At 61.6% G+C, this 20,742-nt stretch overlaps 1 protein-coding gene across 1 annotated transcript in view; it reads right to left on the bottom strand.

Annotated features, from left to right (window-relative positions):
• The window catches only part of SARDH (sarcosine dehydrogenase), a 61,167-nt gene that overhangs the window by 3,610 nt on the left and 36,815 nt on the right, over nt 1–20,742 (bottom strand). Inside the window, exons 17-20 of the mRNA XM_049631059.1 lie at nt 18,464–18,611; nt 14,272–14,365; nt 1,577–1,739; nt 911–1,079 (exon numbers count right to left, since the gene is read on the bottom strand). Coding sequence (XP_049487016.1) covers nt 911–1,079; nt 1,577–1,739; nt 14,272–14,365; nt 18,464–18,611 — 574 coding nt within the window. The remainder of the gene's footprint in view (nt 1–910; nt 1,080–1,576; nt 1,740–14,271; nt 14,366–18,463; nt 18,612–20,742) is intronic.

Below are 20,742 nucleotides of genomic sequence, written 5' to 3'. Positions count from 1 at the left end.
CCTTCCTCAGGACCGGAACCGCCCTGGCTGCCTTGGTGGCCCTGCAGAGAACACCCGAGCGGGGCCGGAGGGCTGTGGCGGGTGCATCGGAGGCTCCCGGAGGCAGACAGACATCAGGCCGCAGGTGCTTCCCGGGGGGCCAGGTGGCACAGGGGCTCCGCAGGGCTCTGCTCCGTCTATACCCCCAAACTGGAGCCTGGGCTGCTCCCCAGCAGGTGGACAAGCGGCGTGCGGGGGGGCCGGTCTGACCGGAGCCCGGGGAGAAGCAGCAGGGCGATGACAAGCCACAGCTCGGCTCCCCCTCTGCCCCCCCTCGTGTCTCCTGACACTTCTGTTGACGGCTCCAGAAATCCGGGAGAATGGCCGCGTTCGTGGGAGCCTGTCAGCCGCAAATCAGCAAAGTCGAGCCGCCGTCCTGGAGACCGTTGCTACCCAGGTTCCCGAGAAGACACCAGCCTGGGACTGTCATTTCAGAGTCACTCCGCCCAGGTGGGATCCTGGGACAGCACGGGCCAGATCCCGAGGACATAACTGAGCCACCTGCTCAAAGCCCCCTCCCCACTCCGGGGGCAAGTGAAGGGGTCGGGTCCCCGGAACGGGCTCTCCTTCTTGCGGCTGGGTTACCCTGTCCCTTGGCACCCCAGGTCTCCAGGCCGCGGCCTGGCCTTCCCTCCACCATCTGTCGTGGGAGGGATTTAACCAGAACATGGTGAGAAGTCACCACACGGTGACTGGGAAGCTGGGCCCTCAGCCCGGGGTCACCCACGGGAGGTGGCCTGGCGGCACCTTTGTCTTTCAAAAGCTGTGTGTGAGCAGGGTGTGTCCCAGCCCCTCCGGGTCCCCTCGGGCCCTGCTGACCCCGTCCTACTGGACGGACAGACGGACGGACGCAGGACCACGGGCCACTCACTCGTCCACCGTGAAGCACACCAGACGTCGGCGGAGGCCCTCGGCCCGCTGCTTCTCCAGGGCCTCCCGCCCCAGGAAGGGGACCGCTGACTTGAGCTTACAGGTGAAGGCCAAGCCCGCCTCCAGGGGGCTGTCGTCGGGGCGCAGGTCGGCGTGCCAGTGCCGGTAGCCTGCGGGGAGGACATCCTGGGGTCGGTGCCCAGCAGACGTGGGGGGCCGGCTCCTCCTACACCTGCAGAAGGTCCCCTGGGCGAGGCCCCGGGAGCAGATGCCCCTTCCAGCCTCTGCCCTGCCGGTGAGCTGTCAGGGAGGGACCCGAGCAGCCCTGCCCTCACATCCTTCCAACCCCCTGGGGAAACCCAGGCACCCAGTCCAAATCCAGCTCCGGTCGCGCCCCCCCAAGGCTGGGCAAGCACCCCTCCCCCTCGCCCTCCAAGTGCTGCTGTCAGGGACCCCAGCCCCGGCCCCAGGCCTGCGTGGAAGCCACGGTCTGTGGGCAGTGCAGGGGTTGGTGGGGGGAAGGCTGGGGAGGCCGACAGAAAGGGGCAGGTGGGAAGGGGAGTGGGGCAGGGAAGAAGCACAGGGGCCGACACCCCCCCCCCCCCCCCCCCCCGCCCGCAGCGTGGCTCCGGGCAGCCCCAGGGCGCCCTGTGGGCCCCACACACACCTTTCTCGATGCTCAGGGAGTCGATGGCCCGGTACCCGGCGTTGACGAGGCCGTGCTTGGTGCCTGCGGCCATCACAGCCCGGTACACGGGCACACAGGCTGGCTTGGGCACATGAAGCTCCCAGCCCAGCTCCCCCACGAAGGAGAGCCTCATGGCCCGCACCTGGGGGCACAGGGCACGACTCAGACCCAGGCTAGGGTCAGGCGACCCAGGTCGAGTGCCTACTGTCACCATTCTCACTGGCTGGCCCCGGTCCTGGCCGCCCAGCACCCAGGGATGGGGTCTCCAAGGACAGAGCTCCAGACTGCTCTGGAAATCTCTAGGGGGAAAGAGGGGTGTCAGCACTGGGAGCAGGAGAAAGCGGACACACGGTTCCCAGGCCTCACTCTTCTAAGTCACTGTGCACGTGTCCCGGGGCAGCCGTACCGAATGGCCACAGACCGGGGACTTAGAGGAGCAGAAGTGTGTTCTCTCCCCGTTCTGGAGGCTTGAGGCCCCAAATCAAGGTGGCAGCACTCTGTGCTCCCCCCAGAAGCTCTGGGGGAGGGTCCTTCCTGCCTCCTCCAGCCACAGGTGCTTCCTGGGCTTGTGGTCACATCCCTCCAGTCTCTGTGTCACACGGCTTCTCCTCTGTGTCTTCTCTACTTTGGTCTCTTATCAGGACACTTGTCACTGGAACCAAGATCCACCCTGGTCCTGGACGATCCTGTCTTAAGATTCTTACCTGAGTCACAACGTCAAAGACACTACGTCTAACTGAGGCCACACTCGGGTTCTGGGCGGGGGGCTAGGACACAGACACCTATTTGGAGGCCACCATTCAGTCACCACGGCGACCTTTGGCCTCCCTCTGGCCTCAATTTCGCCATCTGTAAATGGGATCAGGAGCCCGGCTCTGTCTGTTTTAAGAAGCTCTGAGGTCTGGGGCGCCTGGGTGGCTCCGTCGGTGAAGCACCCGACTTCGGCTCGGGTCATGATCTCACGGTTTGTGAGTTCGAGCCCCGCGTCGGGCTCTGTGCTGACCGCTCGGAGCCTGGAGCCTGATTCGGATTCTGTGTCTCCCTCTTTTCTGTGTCCCTCCCCAGCTTGCACTCTGTCTCTCTCTGTCTCTCTCTGTCTCTCTCTCTTTCAAAAATAAACACCAATCAATCAATCAATCACTTAAAAATAAAAAAGAAGCTCTGAGGTCTGTCTGTGAGGGGGAGTTGCTGGGAGGTCGGTGGCCCAGCTCAGCGGTCACCGTGGCTGCACCCGATGGGTTCTGACACATCAAGAGGGGAAGCAGACAGGTGCTGAGTCGGCACTGTGATTGCTCCCCGGCCTGGTCAGCCTTGGCCAGATGCTGGGCTCTGAAGACACACACAGCCTCTGCACCCGCCCCCCCCCTTCCCTGCCCCGGCCTGGAGTCTTAGAAGGCCAGAGCCAGAAGCACAAGCCAGTTCTCTGGCAACCACACTCAGGGTGGGCAAGTGTTGGGCAGGAAGGTGCCTGCCTGGGAGGGCCCGGCCCGGCTGGCAGGTAACAGAGCTTCCCGCTGCGGACAGGCCTTCCCGGAGAGCAGGGGCCAGGACACCGAGCTGGAGCAGGTGCGCAGGGGAGGACAGAGAGAGAGGGGCATACAGCGGGGTCGAAAGGACCTTTGTGAGGACCACTTCAGTGACAGCTGGGCCCCAGGGGCCAGCAAGGGACTGTGCGTCCCCAACGCCCCGGAGAGGGCAGTGCTGTTGACACAGTGTTCCCTGGGCTACGTTCTGCACACACATCCCGTCACTGGAGCACTTCTCCCACATGGTGGCAGAGACCCATGTAAATAACATCCAGGGGATGATGCAAAAACAGAGGCCCAGAGGCGCCACGCATCTCTGATAGGGCAGCTGGCCTCTGGGTACCAGGCTGGCGGCTGTGTGGGGGCCACAGCCAGCAGCGGGCAGCACCCTGCCCGCTGGCCCGTGACCTGTCCTGTATGGTTGGTTTGCTTACTGGTCATTTACAACCCAGCCACAGTGCCTGCTTCCTGGCCTTCGGGCAAATCCTCGAGTCCACGGTGTCCCCGGGGGTAAGGCCTGAGCCCGCAGCTCCAGGACCGTCCTTGTCACAAGAGGGACATGCAAAGTACAGCAAAGTGCAGAGCTCATGGGGAGAAAGGAGCCTACCCCATCGCTGCCGCGAGCCTGTGTGGCTCCGACTGGATTACTGTCTACACAGGAGGGGGCGGAGGCCACTCTCCCGAGCACAGACCCAGCTCCTTACAAACCTGACACTTTAATCACATTGCTGCCGAGGGGTTGGGTTCTGAAAGCTCTGGAAACAGTGAACATTTGCTCTGAGTTGCCATTTGCCCAGGCCTCTCAAAAAACTCAAAATCGACACAGAAAATGTACTGTTGACATTTCCCTGCTTCCCTAGTGCAAGCCGTGGGCCCCTGACAAAGATTGCCTGTCAACGGGGTTCTAATTTTAGACAGCCCACGGAGGAGCTTGGGGCTCAAAGCCAATCTCATTTTGAAATAGGAAAAATCATTTTTAAAGCTCCCCCATTAATGGCCCGGGTTCGTGTCAGACACACACGGTCCCAGTTAAGTGAGAGGGTCAGGCCCTGGGGCTCCGTGATTTCATCGGTGGAAAGCCTCTTCCCAGCCTCTTCCACGGCTCCCAGGAACCCCACCCCCACCCCCCGCCCCACTCCCCGGGCCAGGGGTCTGCTGCCTGGCTCTCTACTGCACCCTTGTGCTCAGGTTCAGCACACAGTAGGTGCTAAATAAATACTTCCCAAACGATGGAGTAAAACAGGGGCAGATGGACCTCTGCTTCTGGCAAATTGAGGGAGTTTGGGGAAGCCCAGGTGCATTTCTGAGTTCACAGAATTGCTGGTTTTCAAGACATCTTGCATTTGTTTCCACTGAAGCCGTGGATTTGGGGGGGTGGGTGCTCATTTCTTCTAAGCAGGGACACACAATAAAGAGGAAAAGCTAAAAATGAGGATATCTGGATCATGGGCTCTGGTCAGCCTCTCCTCCCTGCCTCAGTGCCCCCATCTGATAGATGGGAGAGGACAGTGCTTCTGATCATCAAGTTCAGGGGAAGCATGGTGCCTGGGACACAGTCATCTGCCAGCAAAGACTGGGTGGGACTGACTTCAAAAGCAAGCCCCAAACCGAGGCAAACCCCCTTGCAAAACAGAGCCCCACTCTCTTACAGGAGCCACAGGCCCTGGATGAAGTCACAAAATCATGGAAGGTCATCAGGAAGGACCTTAAATCAGGACCCTTCTCTCACCCTAAAGGCCCCCCAAGATACTGTTGGAATTAATAAACACAGGCTCAAAACCAACACACAAAAATCAATGGGGTTTTTATACCTCAGCAATGAACAATCCAAAAAGGAAATTTTTAAAAAACCCCATTTATAATAGTATCAAAAAGAACAACATACTTAAAAAGAAACCTAACTATGGAGGTAAAAGACATCTACACTGAAGTCTACCAAACTTTGCCGAAAGAAACGAAAAAAGGTATGAATAAATGGGAAGACATCCCATGTTCATGGATTGGAACACAATATCATTATGATATCAATACCGCCCAACGCGATGTGCAGATTCAGTGTTTTCCTGTCAAAATCCCAGCGAGGCTTTTTGCAGAAATAGAAAAATCCATCCTAGCATTCATACGGAATCTCAAGGGACCTCAAACAGCCAAAGCAATCTTGAAAATGAGTAAGGCCGCAAAACTTGCAGTTCCTGATCCCAAAACTAACTACAAAGCTCCCATAATCGAAAAGCGTGTGGTACTGGCATAAAATCAGACAAACCAACCGATGGCATAGAAAAGTGGGCCCAGAAATAAACCTTCACGTGTGTGGCCAAACGATCTCCAGCAAGGCTGCCAAGACCACTCAACGGGGAAGGGACAGTCTCTTCAACAAACGTGTTGGGAAAACTGGACCTTCACATGCGGAAGAATGAAGCCGCATCTGCGCCATATACAAACATTAACTCAAAATGGATTAAAGACCTCACTGTACGTCTTAGGACTGTAAAACTCCCAGGAGAAACGGGGGAAAGTTTCATGACATTGGACTTGGCAATGCTTTCTTCCACACGACACCAAAGGCACAGGTAACAAAAAGCAAAATTAGGCAAATGGGGCTACGTCAAACACGAAAATTTCTGTGCATCGAAGGAAACAGCCAACAGTGAAAAGGCAACCTACAGAGTGGGAGGAAATATTTACAAACCATATATCTAATAAGGGCTTAATATCAAGAATACATAAAGAACCCCTACAACTCAACACCAACAAAACAACCCGACTGAGAAATGAGGAAAGGATAAACAGAACTGGGGTCTATCCATACAATGGAATATTATCATCCAATAAAAGGAAGGAGATTTTGACACCTGCTACAACACGGATGAACCTTGAGGCCATCGTGCTAAGTGAGATAAGCCAGACACAAAAAGGCAAGTCCTATATGATTCCACTTCCATGGAATTAAACTAGTCACACTCATAGAGACGGGAGGTAGCTGGTGGTTACCAGGAGCTGGGGACAGGGCAAATGGGGGTTGTTGTTTAATTGATATGGAGTTTCAGTTTTGCCAGATGAAAAAGTCCTGGAAATCTGTTGCCCAACAATGTGAATCCAGTTAATACTACTGAACTACATGCTTTAAAAAGGTTCAAATGGTAAGAACAGAACAAACACCCTTTACTCCATGGATGGGCCCCTAACGCCCAGGGAGACTGGGTGACTACTTTCTTAACGTTTTGGGTGCCAGGAGCAAGGGAAGGGCAGCAGACGCTCGTGCTGACAGCGGTCCATGACGGGCCAGCCACCCACAGAAGCGGCAGGCACCACGGTGGCCGAGAGCGCGAGCTCGGGTTTAAATCCGAGTCCCCAGGGGCGCCTGGGCGGCTCGGTCAGTCGAATGTCCGACTCTTGATTTCTGCTCAGGTCGTGATCTCACAGTTCGTGGGATTGAGCCCTGCGTTGGGCAAAGCATGGAGGTTGGCTTAAGATTCTTTCCCTCGTCCTCTCTCTCTCTCTCTCTCCCCCCCTGCTCCTCCCCCCCTCAAAAAAAATAAACTTTTAAAAATAAAAATAAAAAAATAAATAAGTAAATAAAAAGTCCCCTGGTGACCGATGTCCCTCTGAGTCTCTTCTGCAAGCCCAGGATGATGACAGTATGTCCTTCATTGGGGCACCTGGGAGGAGGGCTCAGTGGGTTAAGGGTTCAACTTTGGCTCAGGTCACCATCTCTCAGTTCGTGGGTTCGAGCCCCGCGACGGGCCCTGTGCTGACACCTCAGAGCCTGGAACCTGCTTTGGATTCTGTGGCTCCCCCTCTCCCTCTCCCTCTCTCTCTCTCAAAAATAAATAAACATTAAAAAATTAAAAAAAATAAAAACCCGTATGTCCTTCACAGGCTCACGGGAGCGCTCAACAGAATCATCCCCATAAAGCCCCAGGCAGGGTGCTCACCACGGGGGAAGTGGTGTTACCGGCCCAAATAAGGAAGCGGGGACTCAGGGGGAGTTTGGTCGCTCGCCCCAGGCCCGCTGATGTCCCGGGAAATGTTTGATAATCATCTCCCGGGGTGGGGTGGGGGGGTGTTCTGCAGCACTGACCACTTTCCGTGGTGTAAGTGCTCCTCCCGCTGCTGGTGATTTCACTGTGGCTCACTAGTCTTCCTACAGATTTCACCGCGGCTCTCCCGCTGGCACCAGCCCGCCCAGTACTCGGGGGAGGCCTCGCAACTGGGAAGCGGGCAGCACGGTGGGGGGGGCCCCGCCAGGGTTTCCAAGTGGAGAGCCCGTGCGGGTGCCGTGAGATCCACACTCCCTGCCCTGACGGACTCACTCGAAGATTGTTGGGTGCTTGGGTTCTAGCAAGACGTGATCCAGGAGCTTGCCTCCATATTGGTGCCTCAGGGCGCTCCTGCCGGCTTTCCGTGGACGGGACGGGAGTCCGGGGAGGTGCCGGGCCGCCGCCTCGGCTCAGATCAAAGGCCACGCAGGGGCCCCCCGGGCAGGGGAGGCCACGTGGCTCCCGTGGGATGCCCTGGGCACGTGCGTCACCAGAACAAGCCCGGAGTGTGCCTTTCCGGGTAAATATCGCAGGAGGGCTCCGGCAGCTGGGCCCCCGGACTCAGGCCAGCACGTCCAACCTTTTCAGATCACATTAGCTCATGGCAGTCTTACAAGTTTCCAGGCGTTTGGTTGTGTAACAGCACCCCCAACACACCACGCACATCCTCCCAACTCAGCCATCTCTTACATAAATGAGGATTCCCAGGGACCCTGGAGGCAGGGGGTGGGCAGAGATCAGAGCACGGGCGGCCCTCTGCAGGGGCCTGGCGTCCTGAACCCACAGGAAAAGGGGAGAAAATGTTGGCGATAGGTTCAAGGATCTTCATTTTTCAACCTCCCTGGAGGTTCCCAAGACATCCTCGATTCTAATAATGATCTGCAGGGGGGATGTGCAATTTCCCCCAGTGGTCTGGTCCAGAAGGCTGGGTGTGCAGTGGCTATGGTGGCTCTGGGGAAGGTGATTATGGTAACAAAGATAGTGGTGATGGCAGGAGTTGGGCATGGTGAAGGGGGGGGGGGGGGGGGGGTGGGAGAGGATGTTTGCAAACCAATTTCCAAGAATAAGAATAAATAAAAGGTACGATGCTCAAATCACACGTCAAAAACTTGACCTTCGGGGCGCCCGGGTGGCTCAGTTAAGCGTCCGACTCTTCATTTCGGCTCAGGTCACGATCTCACGGTTTGTGAGTTCGAGCCCCACATCGGGCTCCGCACTGACAGTGTGGAGCCTGCTTGGGATTCTCTCTCTCCCTCTCTCTCTGCCCGCCTCCCCCCCCCCCCCCCCCCCATGTGCACGCTCTCTCTCAAAATCGATCAGTCAACAACAACAACAAAGTCAACCACAAGTCAACAACAAGTTGACCCTTTCTGAGGATCTGAAAACTTGACCCTTTCTGAGGATCTGAAAAGCTCCACAGAAGCTGTCCGACCCTCGGGGTCCTTCTTCCAGGCCCCCGGAAGGCCGGATGCGCCACCGACCCTACCCCCTGCGCTCCTTAGCGGAAAGCACACCTCGCCAGCCAGCCGCCCCTGGAACCGCAGATTTCAAGTCACCCTGGATAGTCCCTGAGCTGTCTACACCACAGAGCACAGTAGAGCGAGAACACCACTCACTGCCTGTAGAGAAAGGACGGAGCCCTACCCCAGGGGAGCTTCCAGAACCTCTGAAGCTCACGCCCCGGACGCCATCCAGACGCGTCTTCACCTCACGCTTTCACGGCAAGAAGACACCCGGTCCCCCAGGGGGTGCCTTGAACAGTGGCTGTGGCCACACGGCGGCTTTCTCCACCACACCCACGGGACCCGCCCCCCGCCCCCCTGGCTTCCCAGAGCCACGGACGAATCTGGGCATGTTGTGCGAAGCGACTTCTTAGGCAGCCGCTAAAACCCCACTGTCAAATGAATACAGGCTCTGTGAAGCTACGGGCAGCTCTGTATGAAGGCCCGAGCCCCCGACTGTCCGCGTAACGCGTGCAGGTGGGAGAACATTCCATCCCGAGCTAATCGGATCCCAACGCTGCCACGGCGAGCCCTTCACACCGTCGGGAGGAGAAATCCAATTTCCTTTTGACCTGAAATTAATTTTCAGAAGACAATCACTTTATCACTGGGCCTCGTGACGGGCCTCGTGATGAGCTTCCCGAGGGGGCCCCCCGTCCTCGGCCGAGGCGCCAGGAACACCACGTCTCCCCCGGTAACCACGCTGGGAGAGTGCTTCCCACTGGGACCCTCGCTGGCCTCGAGGCCAACATGTGAAGGCAAGGACATCTGGTCAGTTTCCTGCCAAGGAGACGCTTCCCTCCTCCCTGCCCTTCCTCTAGGAATGCGAGGCTCAGGGAAGCTGGGGGCCCGAGTTCTTGGGGAGTTGTTGCAAAACCAGGACGCGGCTCAGCCGGGGTCGTCGACCCGTCTGTCGGCCGTGAGTGTGGGTCACGGCGGGCGGTGGCAGGGTCCCGCTCACCGCCCTGGGCCCCGGCTGCGGTCGGGGCTCCGGCCCCCAACATTCCGCACATTGTGACCAGGAGGCCTTGCCGGCTACACATTCCTCTTCTGCATCTGGTTGGCTGGAACCCAATTACCTCCCGTACAACTTGGCCCGGCCCACGCTCTGGCCCAGCACCTCTTCACGCGGAGGGATATGGCGTCAGTATGTGCTGAAGCCAGGGCAAGATATTATTTGGGAGAATATGAAATCCCCCTGGATTCAGACAGAGTTCAGGCTGTCTGGACAGACTTGCAGGGCAGCCCAGAAAGGATTTCAGACACCGTCCAGGCTTCGTGCTACAGGTGGGAAACCGAGGCCAGGAGAGGTGGTCCCAGAAGGCCGGGGCAAGACTAGAGGCTCCTAGCTCTGTTGAGCACTGGGGTGACTTTGTTCCCGAACCTTCGGGTTCTGTGCTGACCCAGCTCCCGCCCCTTCCCCCCCCACACACACCCCCTGCCTGTGAGGCCACCACGGGGCCGAGGGCAGCTCAGGTCCCGCAGCCTGAGGCCCGGCCAGCGGTTGACTTCCCCACTCCCCTTCCTGGACAGTGAATGGGGAGGCCATTGCACCCTAGGCTTGGACCATCCTGGAACAGAGGGCCTGGGCCATTCTGAGGTCAGCAAACCCCGTCACATCACCACTAAGGAAGCTCAGCCTTTGCTCCGTGTGGCCTCCATCGCCCCAGGGAGGGGATACCCGGAGGTGGGATTTCGGCACGTCTGGGGCCCCAGCTGGGCACCAACCTACCCCACCCTCGTCGCACCCGTCGAATGTTCTTGCCCCGTTTCTGTCATGTCTAGGAGCGGGCCCACCAGGCCCCCTGGGGGACTCCCAGCCCCTAGGGCAGGATGGGGTCCTCCCAGTAGGCCACAGGGCAGGCTGCAGTGACCTCACCTCCAGGCTGTTTGACGTGACCTCCAGAGCAGCAGGGAGGAGGAGGGACCACAGAGGGCTGTGTGACACAGCCAGGCGCCAGGCAGACTCTGGGCTCTGCACTCACCCAACTGCCCAGCCCCCTAAAGGCCCCGAGCATCCAAGGACACACACACACACACACATACACACACACACGAGTGACCCCGCAGGACATTAAATCCGTGTGTTTGGAGATTGGCCGCTCTTCCTAAGGAGTGAGGCAGCGTCCCCCCGCCCTGGGCGCTGGCTGTCACGTCCCCTGTAGGAGCTGTCATGCGCTTCTAGCCAGGCAGTGGAGAGAAAGAAGCTTGTGCTGGTCACCCCCAGGGTGTGGGCTCCTTTCGTCCTGCCAAGGGGGGCAGGGGGCCGTGGGATGAGGGACCCCTGTCCCGGGGCCGGGCCCCTCCCCAGCTGAGAGGCCCGAGTCCCCTTGTCTTCCCTCGCTTGCCCTGCCACAACTCCATTCTCCCTCCTGGGAACCTGCTCCTGGGACCGTCCTCGCTGCCCGGGGAGTGACCAGGCCCTGTCTCCAATGCAGGCGGGGCTGTGCTGCCGAGTCCTTTCTGCCCCCACCCCCTCCCCAGCTAGGCTGCGAGCCAGGCTGTGGAGGAGGGAGGGGCGCATCCCAGGGCCTCCGGGTCCGGCTTACGGCCCGGCACCAGTGAGGGGGTTGCTCCCAGCCAACAAGTCCGGAATTAATTCTAGAGCCAGGTGGGGGCGCAGGGGCTGGGTGGTAGAGGGCAGAGGTGCGGGGAGCAAGGTCAGCATCGGGACTAGATGCTGCGGTTTGGTCAGGACTCAGAGGAGAACCCGAATTGGCCAGTGTGAGCTGAGGATGCCAGCCTCTCGCAGGCGGGACCCGGCTTGGCAAGCTCTGAACTTTTGCGCCCCTCCCACCAGAGGCCTAGGACAGCGCGGGGCACGGGGAGGAGACAGAAGCTACCAAAGGAGCCCACCACGGAATGACCCAGCGGGCCCGGACTGTGTACCTGGGACGCCTCTGGGTCTGGGTCTGGTTCCGGTTCTGAGGGACCTGCCTTAAGTCAACGATCAGAGTCCTAAAAGGGCCACCGTCAAGGGGAGCTCATCCCCAGGCTGTTCCCAAGCACGACGCTGCTCAAGGAGCCGAGAGACGACCACAGGGGTTTTCAAAGTGGCTCCTGGAGAACGTTTAAAGGAACCGGAAAACTGTCACCACCGTCATCAGAGAAGAAAGCTGCGCGCACACGCTGTCTTCTGTTTTAAGCCTTACAGACGCAGGTTGGGGAAAGCAGACGCGATGTCAACCTGTTGACCTCGGCTCTGCCGGGGGCAGAGTCACAGGGACCTCCGTGTCCTTGCTCTCGGTTTACAAACGTTCCCAGTATTTACAGTGAGACGCGGTGCCCACCATCCCCTCAGCCGGACTCCGGCAGGCGGGCTCTGGGCTGGCACCTCGTGCGAGGCCCCTGCTCACGCACCAGCCACCCCCGGGCCGAGGGCGGAGGGAAGACACTCAGACAGGTCCAAGGTCACACTCAAAGGGGTCACACGCTAGAAGGGAGCTCTGCCTCCAGGCCCCTCCTTCTTAACCACCACACCGAACATTCATTCATAGAGTAATAAAACACTTTTTGACAAAACCAGGAGGTCAGTTCCAGAGGAGACAGTGAGAAGCCGCCCCATCGGTGTCCTGTGCCTGGACCCGGGCATCCCATGACATCCTCACCTTGGGTCTGGCCTCTGTTACCCTAGGGAGGGGTGTCATCCCGGAGTCTGGCCCGAGACCTGACCCAGCCCGGCTCCCCGGCCCTGCCGGCCAAAGTGCAGCCAGACGGCCACGGGCCAGACCTAGGGAGGCAGCCAGGGCTGAGAAGGGCCGGCCCCCGGGGCGGGAGACGGCTGAAGTACACTGGCCAAGAACAAGCCCCAGGTGCCTCGTTGGAGCGGCCCGGGCTGGGAAGGGAAGTGCTCCCACCTGGTGCTCTCCCCCACTCCCCCACCCCAGCCACACGCGGGCCGAGCGGACACCAAGCCTCTCAACTCCCCTTCACACCTCCACGAGCCAGAACCCAATCCCAGATGGGGCTGGACGCTGCATGGACCCCATGGGGGCCCACAGCCCAGCTGCCATCGAGGCCCGCTGGACGCCTGCCGGGGCCTGGGTCGAGCTGTGCCGCTTTCTCAAAGCACCCACCCTCTCTGGTCCTGGCAAGCAGCTCTGCACAAAGGAGGCAGGAAGCAAGCCAGACAGAGTAGACAGAGACCCCTCCCCCCCAGCTTCCTGTCCCTCAGCTCTCCCCTGCTCTGCACACCAGCCTTTGTCCCCATCCTCTCTCTGGCGGCCTCCTCAGGACCCAGTGCTAACAGGACCCAGCTTGGGCCCCGAACTCCAGCCCCTCTGCAGGCCAGGATCCCACTCTTCCACGACCCGGACGAACATGGAGGCAGAGGGAAGGGAGAGGTGCACCCCCCGCCCGGCTGTCCATCCACCCCCACCCCACCCCCCAGCCCCCGCCTGACGGCCCTGTCCGTTTCGTGGACGCGTATCTGTGTGCGTTAATGCTTCACTAGCTGAGGGCCGGGGGCGCCCTGCCCAACCTCTCTGAGCTCAGTTCCCTACATCATGAGCTGCCGTAGGGCCTGGGCCAGCGCACCTGGCCGTGACCCTGACCGCCACGCGGGATAATCCCAGACTAGCTCTTCTCCCTGGGCGATTCTGCCCCGCTGGGGACACTGGGTCGCGTCTGGACACATTTGTGGTGGTCACTGCTGGGGCGCTCCTGGCATCGAGTGGGTGGAGGCCAGGGGTGCCCCTCAGGCCAGCCTCCGGCCTCCCGAACGTCCACAGTGCTGAGGCTGAGGAGCCTCGTAATGGAACCTTTGGGTACTCGTGAGCATTAAGTGGGACACGAGCACGCCATGTGCTCAGAACGGGGCCTGGTGCCCAGCAAGCCCCCGGCAAGTAGTGGCCGAGGCTCCCTTTACCGTCTGCTCCTTCCCTCGGCCTCGGGGAGTCAGAACGGAGACCAGGATGCTTCATTTCCAACAAGGACGCTGAGGCGCCGGGAAGGGACGTGCTGGCCCAGAGCTGGACCCGGCCCTGGTCCCCCCTGCCCACCGCCCCCACCCCCCGTGGTCTCCGAAGAAACCTCCTGCCAGAGCCGGGTCCCATAGAGCCCCGACACCGGCTGCAGTGCCAGAAGCCTCGGGTCCCGGGACTTGCACTTTCTGGAACGGGGAGCAGCTCGAGAGGAGCACCCACACACATCCACAACGCTACGTGGGCGCGGGGTGGGGGGTGGAGAACGCCAGGGAAGGCCAAGTGCCTCCCCAAAGGCCACGGAGCCCAGCCACGGTAGCAAACCGCTCTGCTGTCCCCAGTCCTGTCGTCTGCAACGCGGTGGAGGAAGTACGTGCCACCCTGACCCGAGAGGACATGATGCCCCGTGCCTCTGACGAGGGGACGCTGAGGGCGGCTGTGTGGGTGTCGAGGCTGTCTTTCCTGGTGGAAGCTTGGGGGGTGAGCCCCCCAGCATGGGCGGGGCACTGGGCAGAGCACCGGTGAAGCCTGACTTGGACCCATCACCCCTCTGGAGTCCGAACAGCCCGTGGGCAGGACCATCTAAGCCCCCACGGCGAAGTGGGGCACAGAGGCTCCCAAGCCCGAGCCCCAGGCACCCTGCCGCCACCCACAACCCAGGAGAGGCCGCCCGTTGGTACCCACCAGGTGCCCGGCGGCTCTCACCAGCCTGTGGGTGGAGAAAGGAAAAGCCTCGTTGCTCAGGTCTGCGTCCAGCACCTCCTGGAGGATGGCCCGGCTGTGGGCAAGAACAAAGTCGGCTGGTCAGTCAACAAACTCTTGCTGAGCACTCGTGGGTGCGGGCTCTGGGCCAGGAAGACACTGGGGACAGAGCAGTGAGCAGGACGAGTCCCCGTCGCCGTGACTCAGACGGACAACGGACAGGTATTAGTAACAGCACACCAAGAGAAGCGCCTGCCAAAAACCCAGTCCTCAAGAAAGCCCGTTCAGCGGGAACGATGATGGGCGGTGAGCCCAGCCCGGGTAGAGACCAGACTCACCCGAGCTCCTGGGGCAGTGGCCTGACCATCTAACGCCCCCAAGTGCCCCCCAAGTCCCGGGGCAGGAGCCTAGTTTGCGAGTTCCCTGAGGGCAGGGGCTGCCCGCCTCACCTCCCGCACCCCAGCACCGGCACCCGGGAGTCCGGCTCTCGCGCTTGATGGGTTACCTGAGAGCTCGCTGGGCCCAAAGCTCTCACTACCCATGGAAACCTTCACTTCTTGGGCCCCTTGCCCCCTTGTCTCCCTCCAGGACTCCGTTCACTCCTTCCTGCGCTCCTCGGCATTGCCACCCGGGTGCCCTGCCCCTGGTTAAGCCTTTGTCACCCTCCAGGTCTTGGCTTGGCTGCCACCTCCTCCAGGAAGCCCTCCTCGACTCCCTGAATCTGAGGCTCTGATACATCTGACAGGGCGCCTCTCACATGGCTTGTCCTTGCTCCTGTCCCAACGTGCCCGGCACAGAGGGCACACGGTAAACGGAATTGAGTGACCACGGCCTGGCTCTGCACCCCAGGATGGGCTCCCCGTTGGCAGGAGACAGCTCCCCGTGGGGGTACCAGCGGGTGCTGGGGCTGCTGGGTACCACTGCTCAGAATGCTTGCGGCCCACCCTAATTCCCGCCCCCATGGTGCCGGAGCTGCCCACCCACACCGGCCCGAGATGCCTAGCACGCTGCAGGCTGCGAGTGCCTTATGTAACACACACCCCCGGCCCCCACGTGCTGCCAGCCCCCAGAGAGCCCACCTCCGGTCCTCGAGGAGCACGGCCCCTCCGTAGCTCTGGGGGGTGGCCGGCGTCTTCCCTGCCTGCTTCCCGGCAGGGGCGGGAGCCTGGAGCTGCCGCCTGGGCCGGGCCGAGGGTCTGTAGGGGGGTCAGCAGGCACCAATCTACCTAACGTGGGCGGGGGCGCAGGAGGCTGTCCCTCCACGAGAGGGACAGCAGGTGGCGCTGGAGGGCACGGGCCAGAGACGCAGGTTCAAGTCCCGGCTCCCCTGCTCACCCCTGGCCTCCCCCTGCCTCCCCATCCTCTGCGGGGGGCGGGAGGGGCAGTGATGCCACCTCCCAGGACCCCGGCGGGGAATCGGCGAGAAAGCACCTGCCGCGCATCTGGGCGTTGATGACCGTGACAGCGAGCACCCACTAGCCGCCTGTGGCCGCTTGGGTTTCAGTTCATTACGATGAAATATTCGGTCTCTCCAGACACCTTTCGAGGGCTCAATGGCCACCTACAGCTTAGCGGCTGCTGTCCCGGGCCCACCCAATTGCGGAACGCTTCCAGAGAGTTCTACCGGACAGCTGGAAACTTAGCACCGCCCACGGTCCGGGTGCCGGGCTAAATTGCTTCCCACCTGACAATTCAGAGGGTCCAGCCCCCCACCCCCCCGCCCCCGGTGGTGCCAGTGAGGCTGTTACTCTACAGGAATGTGGGGCTATTCTTGAAGGAGAAGACACACAGCAGCAGTAAGTAAAGAAATTTCCGGGGGGCGGGGTGAGGTGGCCGTCACCACCACCCTCCTGGAGCGGCTTCTAATGAGGCAGAGGAGGCTGGCCTGTCCCCTGGGGGCGCTGCCTTGATCCGAGTGCCCGCACCCTCCCTCCCCTGCCCACCAGCCTCCCCCCGCAGTAGAAAAAGCTCACGCCCCACCGTGGGTGCTGTGGCAAGGGGGCAGAGGCTGCCGAGGGCCAGCCAGGACCCCGGCCCCGTTGGGCCCACAGACGGGGAGCTGGCTGGCCCTGGGGAGACATGGAAACCACCCCACGGTATCTGCTGGGCGAGCCGGGGCCCTGGGTGATCCCTCTGGGCCCCACGTCCCTCCCCGTAGCCGTGGCCACCAACCTCTGCTCCGCTCCGCGTTCCTCTCCTCCCTTCCTGGATCCACGTGCTTCTGCCCAGCGGTCCCGCAAACCACCCTCGAGTCCACCGGAAGCCCCAAACATAATGCTCCGCTTTGGATCTTCATCCCACTTGGCCCCACTGGCCACCTGGACACGGCTCATCGCTCCCTCCTGGAAATCCCGGCTTCTCCGGCCCCCGAGGCTCCTCACACACCTGCTGGCCTCCTAGCCCGGCCCAGCATCAGAGACCCTGTGAAAGCCCAAGTCTGACCATGTCTCTGCTCTGCTCAGTCCCCCTCACTCACAGCCCCCTGGACCCGCAGGCTCTCGCCTCCTCTGCTCCCCGAGCACATCTCCAGCTGCCCTGCTCCAGCCGGCCTCCCTGTTTTCCTTCAGCCACACAGGCACATCCCAGCCGCCGGGCCTTTGCACCTGCTGTGTCCTCTGCCTGGAACACCATCCCTCCAGAGAGCTCCAAAGTTCAATCTCTCATTTCTTCCAGGGCTTTGCCCAAACGTCCCCTTAGTGGATGTTGGTTTTCATGGGCAGCCTGAGGGCAAACAGTTGACAGATGCCGATCCACGTTAACGTACACGATGTTCTCAGGTTCTATTCATTCGTTCAGCAAGCACGTTCCTGCCGTGTGCCCCTGAGCAACGCCCACACAGAACCAGCTACAACACAGCCTGGGAGGGAGGCCGGCCAGTCTAGGACCCAGCCGGGGAGCCTCAGGCTCGATCAGCTCCAAGGCCCCAGGGAAAATGACCCCGTGGCCGGTCTGAGCACGCCAGCCAGCCGGGGATCCCGGAGGGACTCCTGGCTGACAGGGACATCACCTGGACACAGCGTCCTTTGTCAGGGCACGCAGCCTGGGGATATCTGGCTGCAGGCACATCCCCCTCCCCTCCCCCTCCCTCCCTCTGCCTCCAGCTCTTCCCATCATTTTCCAGGAACACATCCTTCCTTGAACACGGGGCCCCCAGAAGCAGGGGCCCTCACCCACGAGGAGTCTCCCCACCACTGACGCGTGCCTGGGCTCCGGGGTCAGCGACGGAGCACCCACAGCACGTGCGTCGCCACAAAGAGGGCGTGTAACTCCCCGGGAAGGGCAGTTGCGGGCGCACGGCTGTCTGAGAGCTCGGGGGGAGTCCGTGCCCACCCGCCCTGGCACTGGTGAGCTGCGCCACCCTGGGCAAACGTCTCCCCCTCTGTGTGCCTCTGTCTCCTCCCCCTCAAGGAATAAGAACAATTAGGACCGCCTCGAAGGGCTATTATCAGGATTTTCGGGAGACGCTGGCACAGGGCTTGGCAAATCACAGGTGCCCAGCTGGTGGCTGGTACCACGATTATCCTTCCCCACTGGTCCCCCGCCCCCGAGTCCCTTCCCGGAGCCCTGCTCGAGAGACCTTTCCAAAGCACGCAACTGCCCAGGTGCCCCTTTGCCTCGTCCCCCCCCCCCCCCCCCCACCGTGGCTCCCTGCACAGGCCAGCGTCTGAGGGTTTGCAGGCTCTGACTCCTCATGGGCGGGAGTGTAGCTCAGCAAATATTTACAGAACGGACGCATGACCGACTCATCCACCCGGAGGTGTTCGGGACGGGGGGCGCGGGCCTCTCGGTGTTCGGTATTATTCTCAGCCCAGGTGTCAGGTAGAACCCCGGCCCGGCTGGGCCCACTTGGACGTGGCATCAGCAACTGCTAGACTGTCGGTGACCCGGAGACACCCCCCCCCCGCCGCCGCCGACACACACAGGCCCTTCTGTGACCCCTGTGAACCCTCAGGTGCAGACTCCTGTCCGGCTGGGTCTGTACTCCGGGGTTTTGAAGGTGATTTATCTGGTGTGGCGTCGCTGGGTTCACGAGAGCCTTTAGCTACCCGGAACGTCCCATTCTGGACCAGCAGGACCAGCGGCTGCCTCTGCCCACGGGTGCCAGCTGGAGGGACCCAGGTGTGGGTCCCAGGGGCTGGGCACCTGGCTGCTTGGCTCCCGGTCCCGTCCTCACCTGGCCGGGCCCTGGATGCTGATCAGACCCAGGTCCTCGGAGCTGTCGATGAGCTGGCACCGGAACTTCTGATCCTGCAGCACCGTGCTGATGTGAGACCAGTTGTGCTGGGCCACGGCCCCGCCCACGGCCAGGTAGTAGCCGTCCCCTGGAAGAGAGGCGGCGAGGACTAGCCGGAGGCCTCTGGGTCGAGGAAGCACCTGCTCTTTCCCGGAAAGTGAAAAACACAAGCCAGAGGGCAGTGACCCTCCCCAGGGGCACCGGCTGCTGTCCGGGGGCAGGGAGTGGGGGCCGGGGTGGGGGACCCCTGGGGCTGCACACGCCAAGGGAGCACTGTTCTGGGAGAGTCTGAGGCTTTCACCCACTTCTCAAAGGGCTCCTGACCAGGAGAGGGGGACAGCTCCCACCCGGTCGAGGCCCGAGGCTCTGTGTGTCATCAGTGCTGGGCAGCCTTGGACAGATCTCTTCCTCTCTGGCTCTGCTCTCACTCCGTATGCCCCTGGCCCCCCGGTCTCTGGATCCCCCTTTGGCCATATCAGGACTTGCTGGGGCCAGGTACCAGGCCGGGCTTTGCCAGTAATACCCCCTTGATTCCCCCCCCCCCCCCCCCCCAACACACACACAGGAGGCTGATTCTCATCACCACCCCAGGGTTTCAGAAAAGGAGACCGAGGTTCAGAAGGTCATGTGGTAGAAAATCAGACTCTGTCCAGCTCTGAGTCATGGCCTGGGCCACACTGCCACCCAGGTTTGGGTGAACGGAGGGCAGCCCGCCTCGGCCCAGCGTCCGGGGAGATTCACTGCCCTGGGGAGCTGGGACAGCTGTGTGGCCTTGGACCATCACACAGCCTCCCTGAGCCCCTGTGCTCTCATCTCTCATGGAGAGTCTATGTAGCTCCTCTGCAGGGGTACTGTGAGATCCAGCCACTGCCTGTGCCTGCGGTGGGCGGGCTCCCACCGGTCATTTGCCCATGATCTCTGGAGGAACCGGAGGGGGTGGGGGTGGGGGGTGGGGAGGGAGGCGGGAGGCCTCCTTCTTCTCAGCTTTCCCTGGACCTCCCCTCGCACCCCCCCTCTCTCCTTCCTTATTAATTCTCACAGGGCTCCCCCACCCCAGAGCAGAGGTCCCCAGGCCATCCCTGACCCCTCAGCCGCTTCTCCGTCTGTACGGTGGGAATATGGGACTGGAAATGCCCTCACAGGCCAGGTTCGCACAGCTGCTGTGGGCGGGGCCCCAGGGAGGGGCGCAGAAGGGTCTAGAAGGCCTCCTCCCGTCGGGGTCCCCTGGCAGCCGCCTCTGTCAGCCTGGGCATCACTGCCGCGGGCTGGGCATAGCGTGTGGGCACGGGTGGAGATGGGCAGGGGGCTCCCTGCTGGAGAACCCTCCTGGGTGCCTCCCGCTGGTGCGTCCCAGCCCCGCCCCCCCACACCCCCCACCCTGCAGCTGTGGTAATAGACGCAGCCGCCCACCGTCATCGAAAAGCAGTCCCTCCTCACTCTACCCTTCCCTGGCAGAGGAGGGCCCGGCTGGTGGCAGAGGGCTCAGGGTAAAGGGCACCAGGCTCTCTCCGTCTCCAGGAGCAGCTGCTGGCTAGGCTCTCGTGGGGGGGGGGGGGGGCCCCCGGGGGGGGGGGGGCGGGGCTGGGACCACCAGCTGGAAGCTTGGAGCTGGGGCCCGCCTCCCCCCCCAATCCCGCCTGGGAAGGAGCGGAAGCAGGGGCTGTGGTCCTCAGCTGCCTCCTCCCACCCGTGTCCAGGTGACCCCTGGGACGTTCCCCACCTTGTCACCCCACATGCTGTGTGCTCCCCTAGGTCCCACGCACAGGCCTTAGCCTCCGGGAAGCCCTTCCTGAATATACCAGGGCAAGTGGCCAGCGGCCCCGCCGTCTCCTCCACCCCCACATCCCGAAGCAGCCTCCAAGACCCTCCTCTCAGCGCCCGGGGCAGCAGCACCTCTGGGCTGGATGGCCGGACCTGTCCCCTCCTGGCCCCAGCCTCCAATCCCACCCCCAGTCCTGCTCACCACATCTCGATCGCCCTTGCTCCCACAGCCCTCAAGAGGGTCCGAAAGCACTCCCCGCCCCGACCGTCAGAGCCTGCCGCCCACAAGGCACGTGGCTCTGATGCACTTGGCTCTGCTCTTGGGCGGGGGTCCGTCCTCACCCAGGCCCTCCACTCACCGGTGCCTCGCCGGGCCTGAGCCCCTCCTCCTCACCTTCCGGGACCCAGCTCAAACATCCCCTCCTCCGGGAAGCCCGCTCACCCACTCCACCCTGCAG

This window comes from Panthera uncia, chromosome D4 (genome assembly GCF_023721935.1).
Source record: "Panthera uncia isolate 11264 chromosome D4, Puncia_PCG_1.0, whole genome shotgun sequence".
Classification (NCBI taxonomy): Eukaryota; Metazoa; Chordata; class Mammalia; order Carnivora; family Felidae; genus Panthera; species Panthera uncia.
The sequence above is the reverse complement of the archived record's forward strand: the minus strand, read 5'-3'. Positions and strand labels throughout refer to the sequence as shown.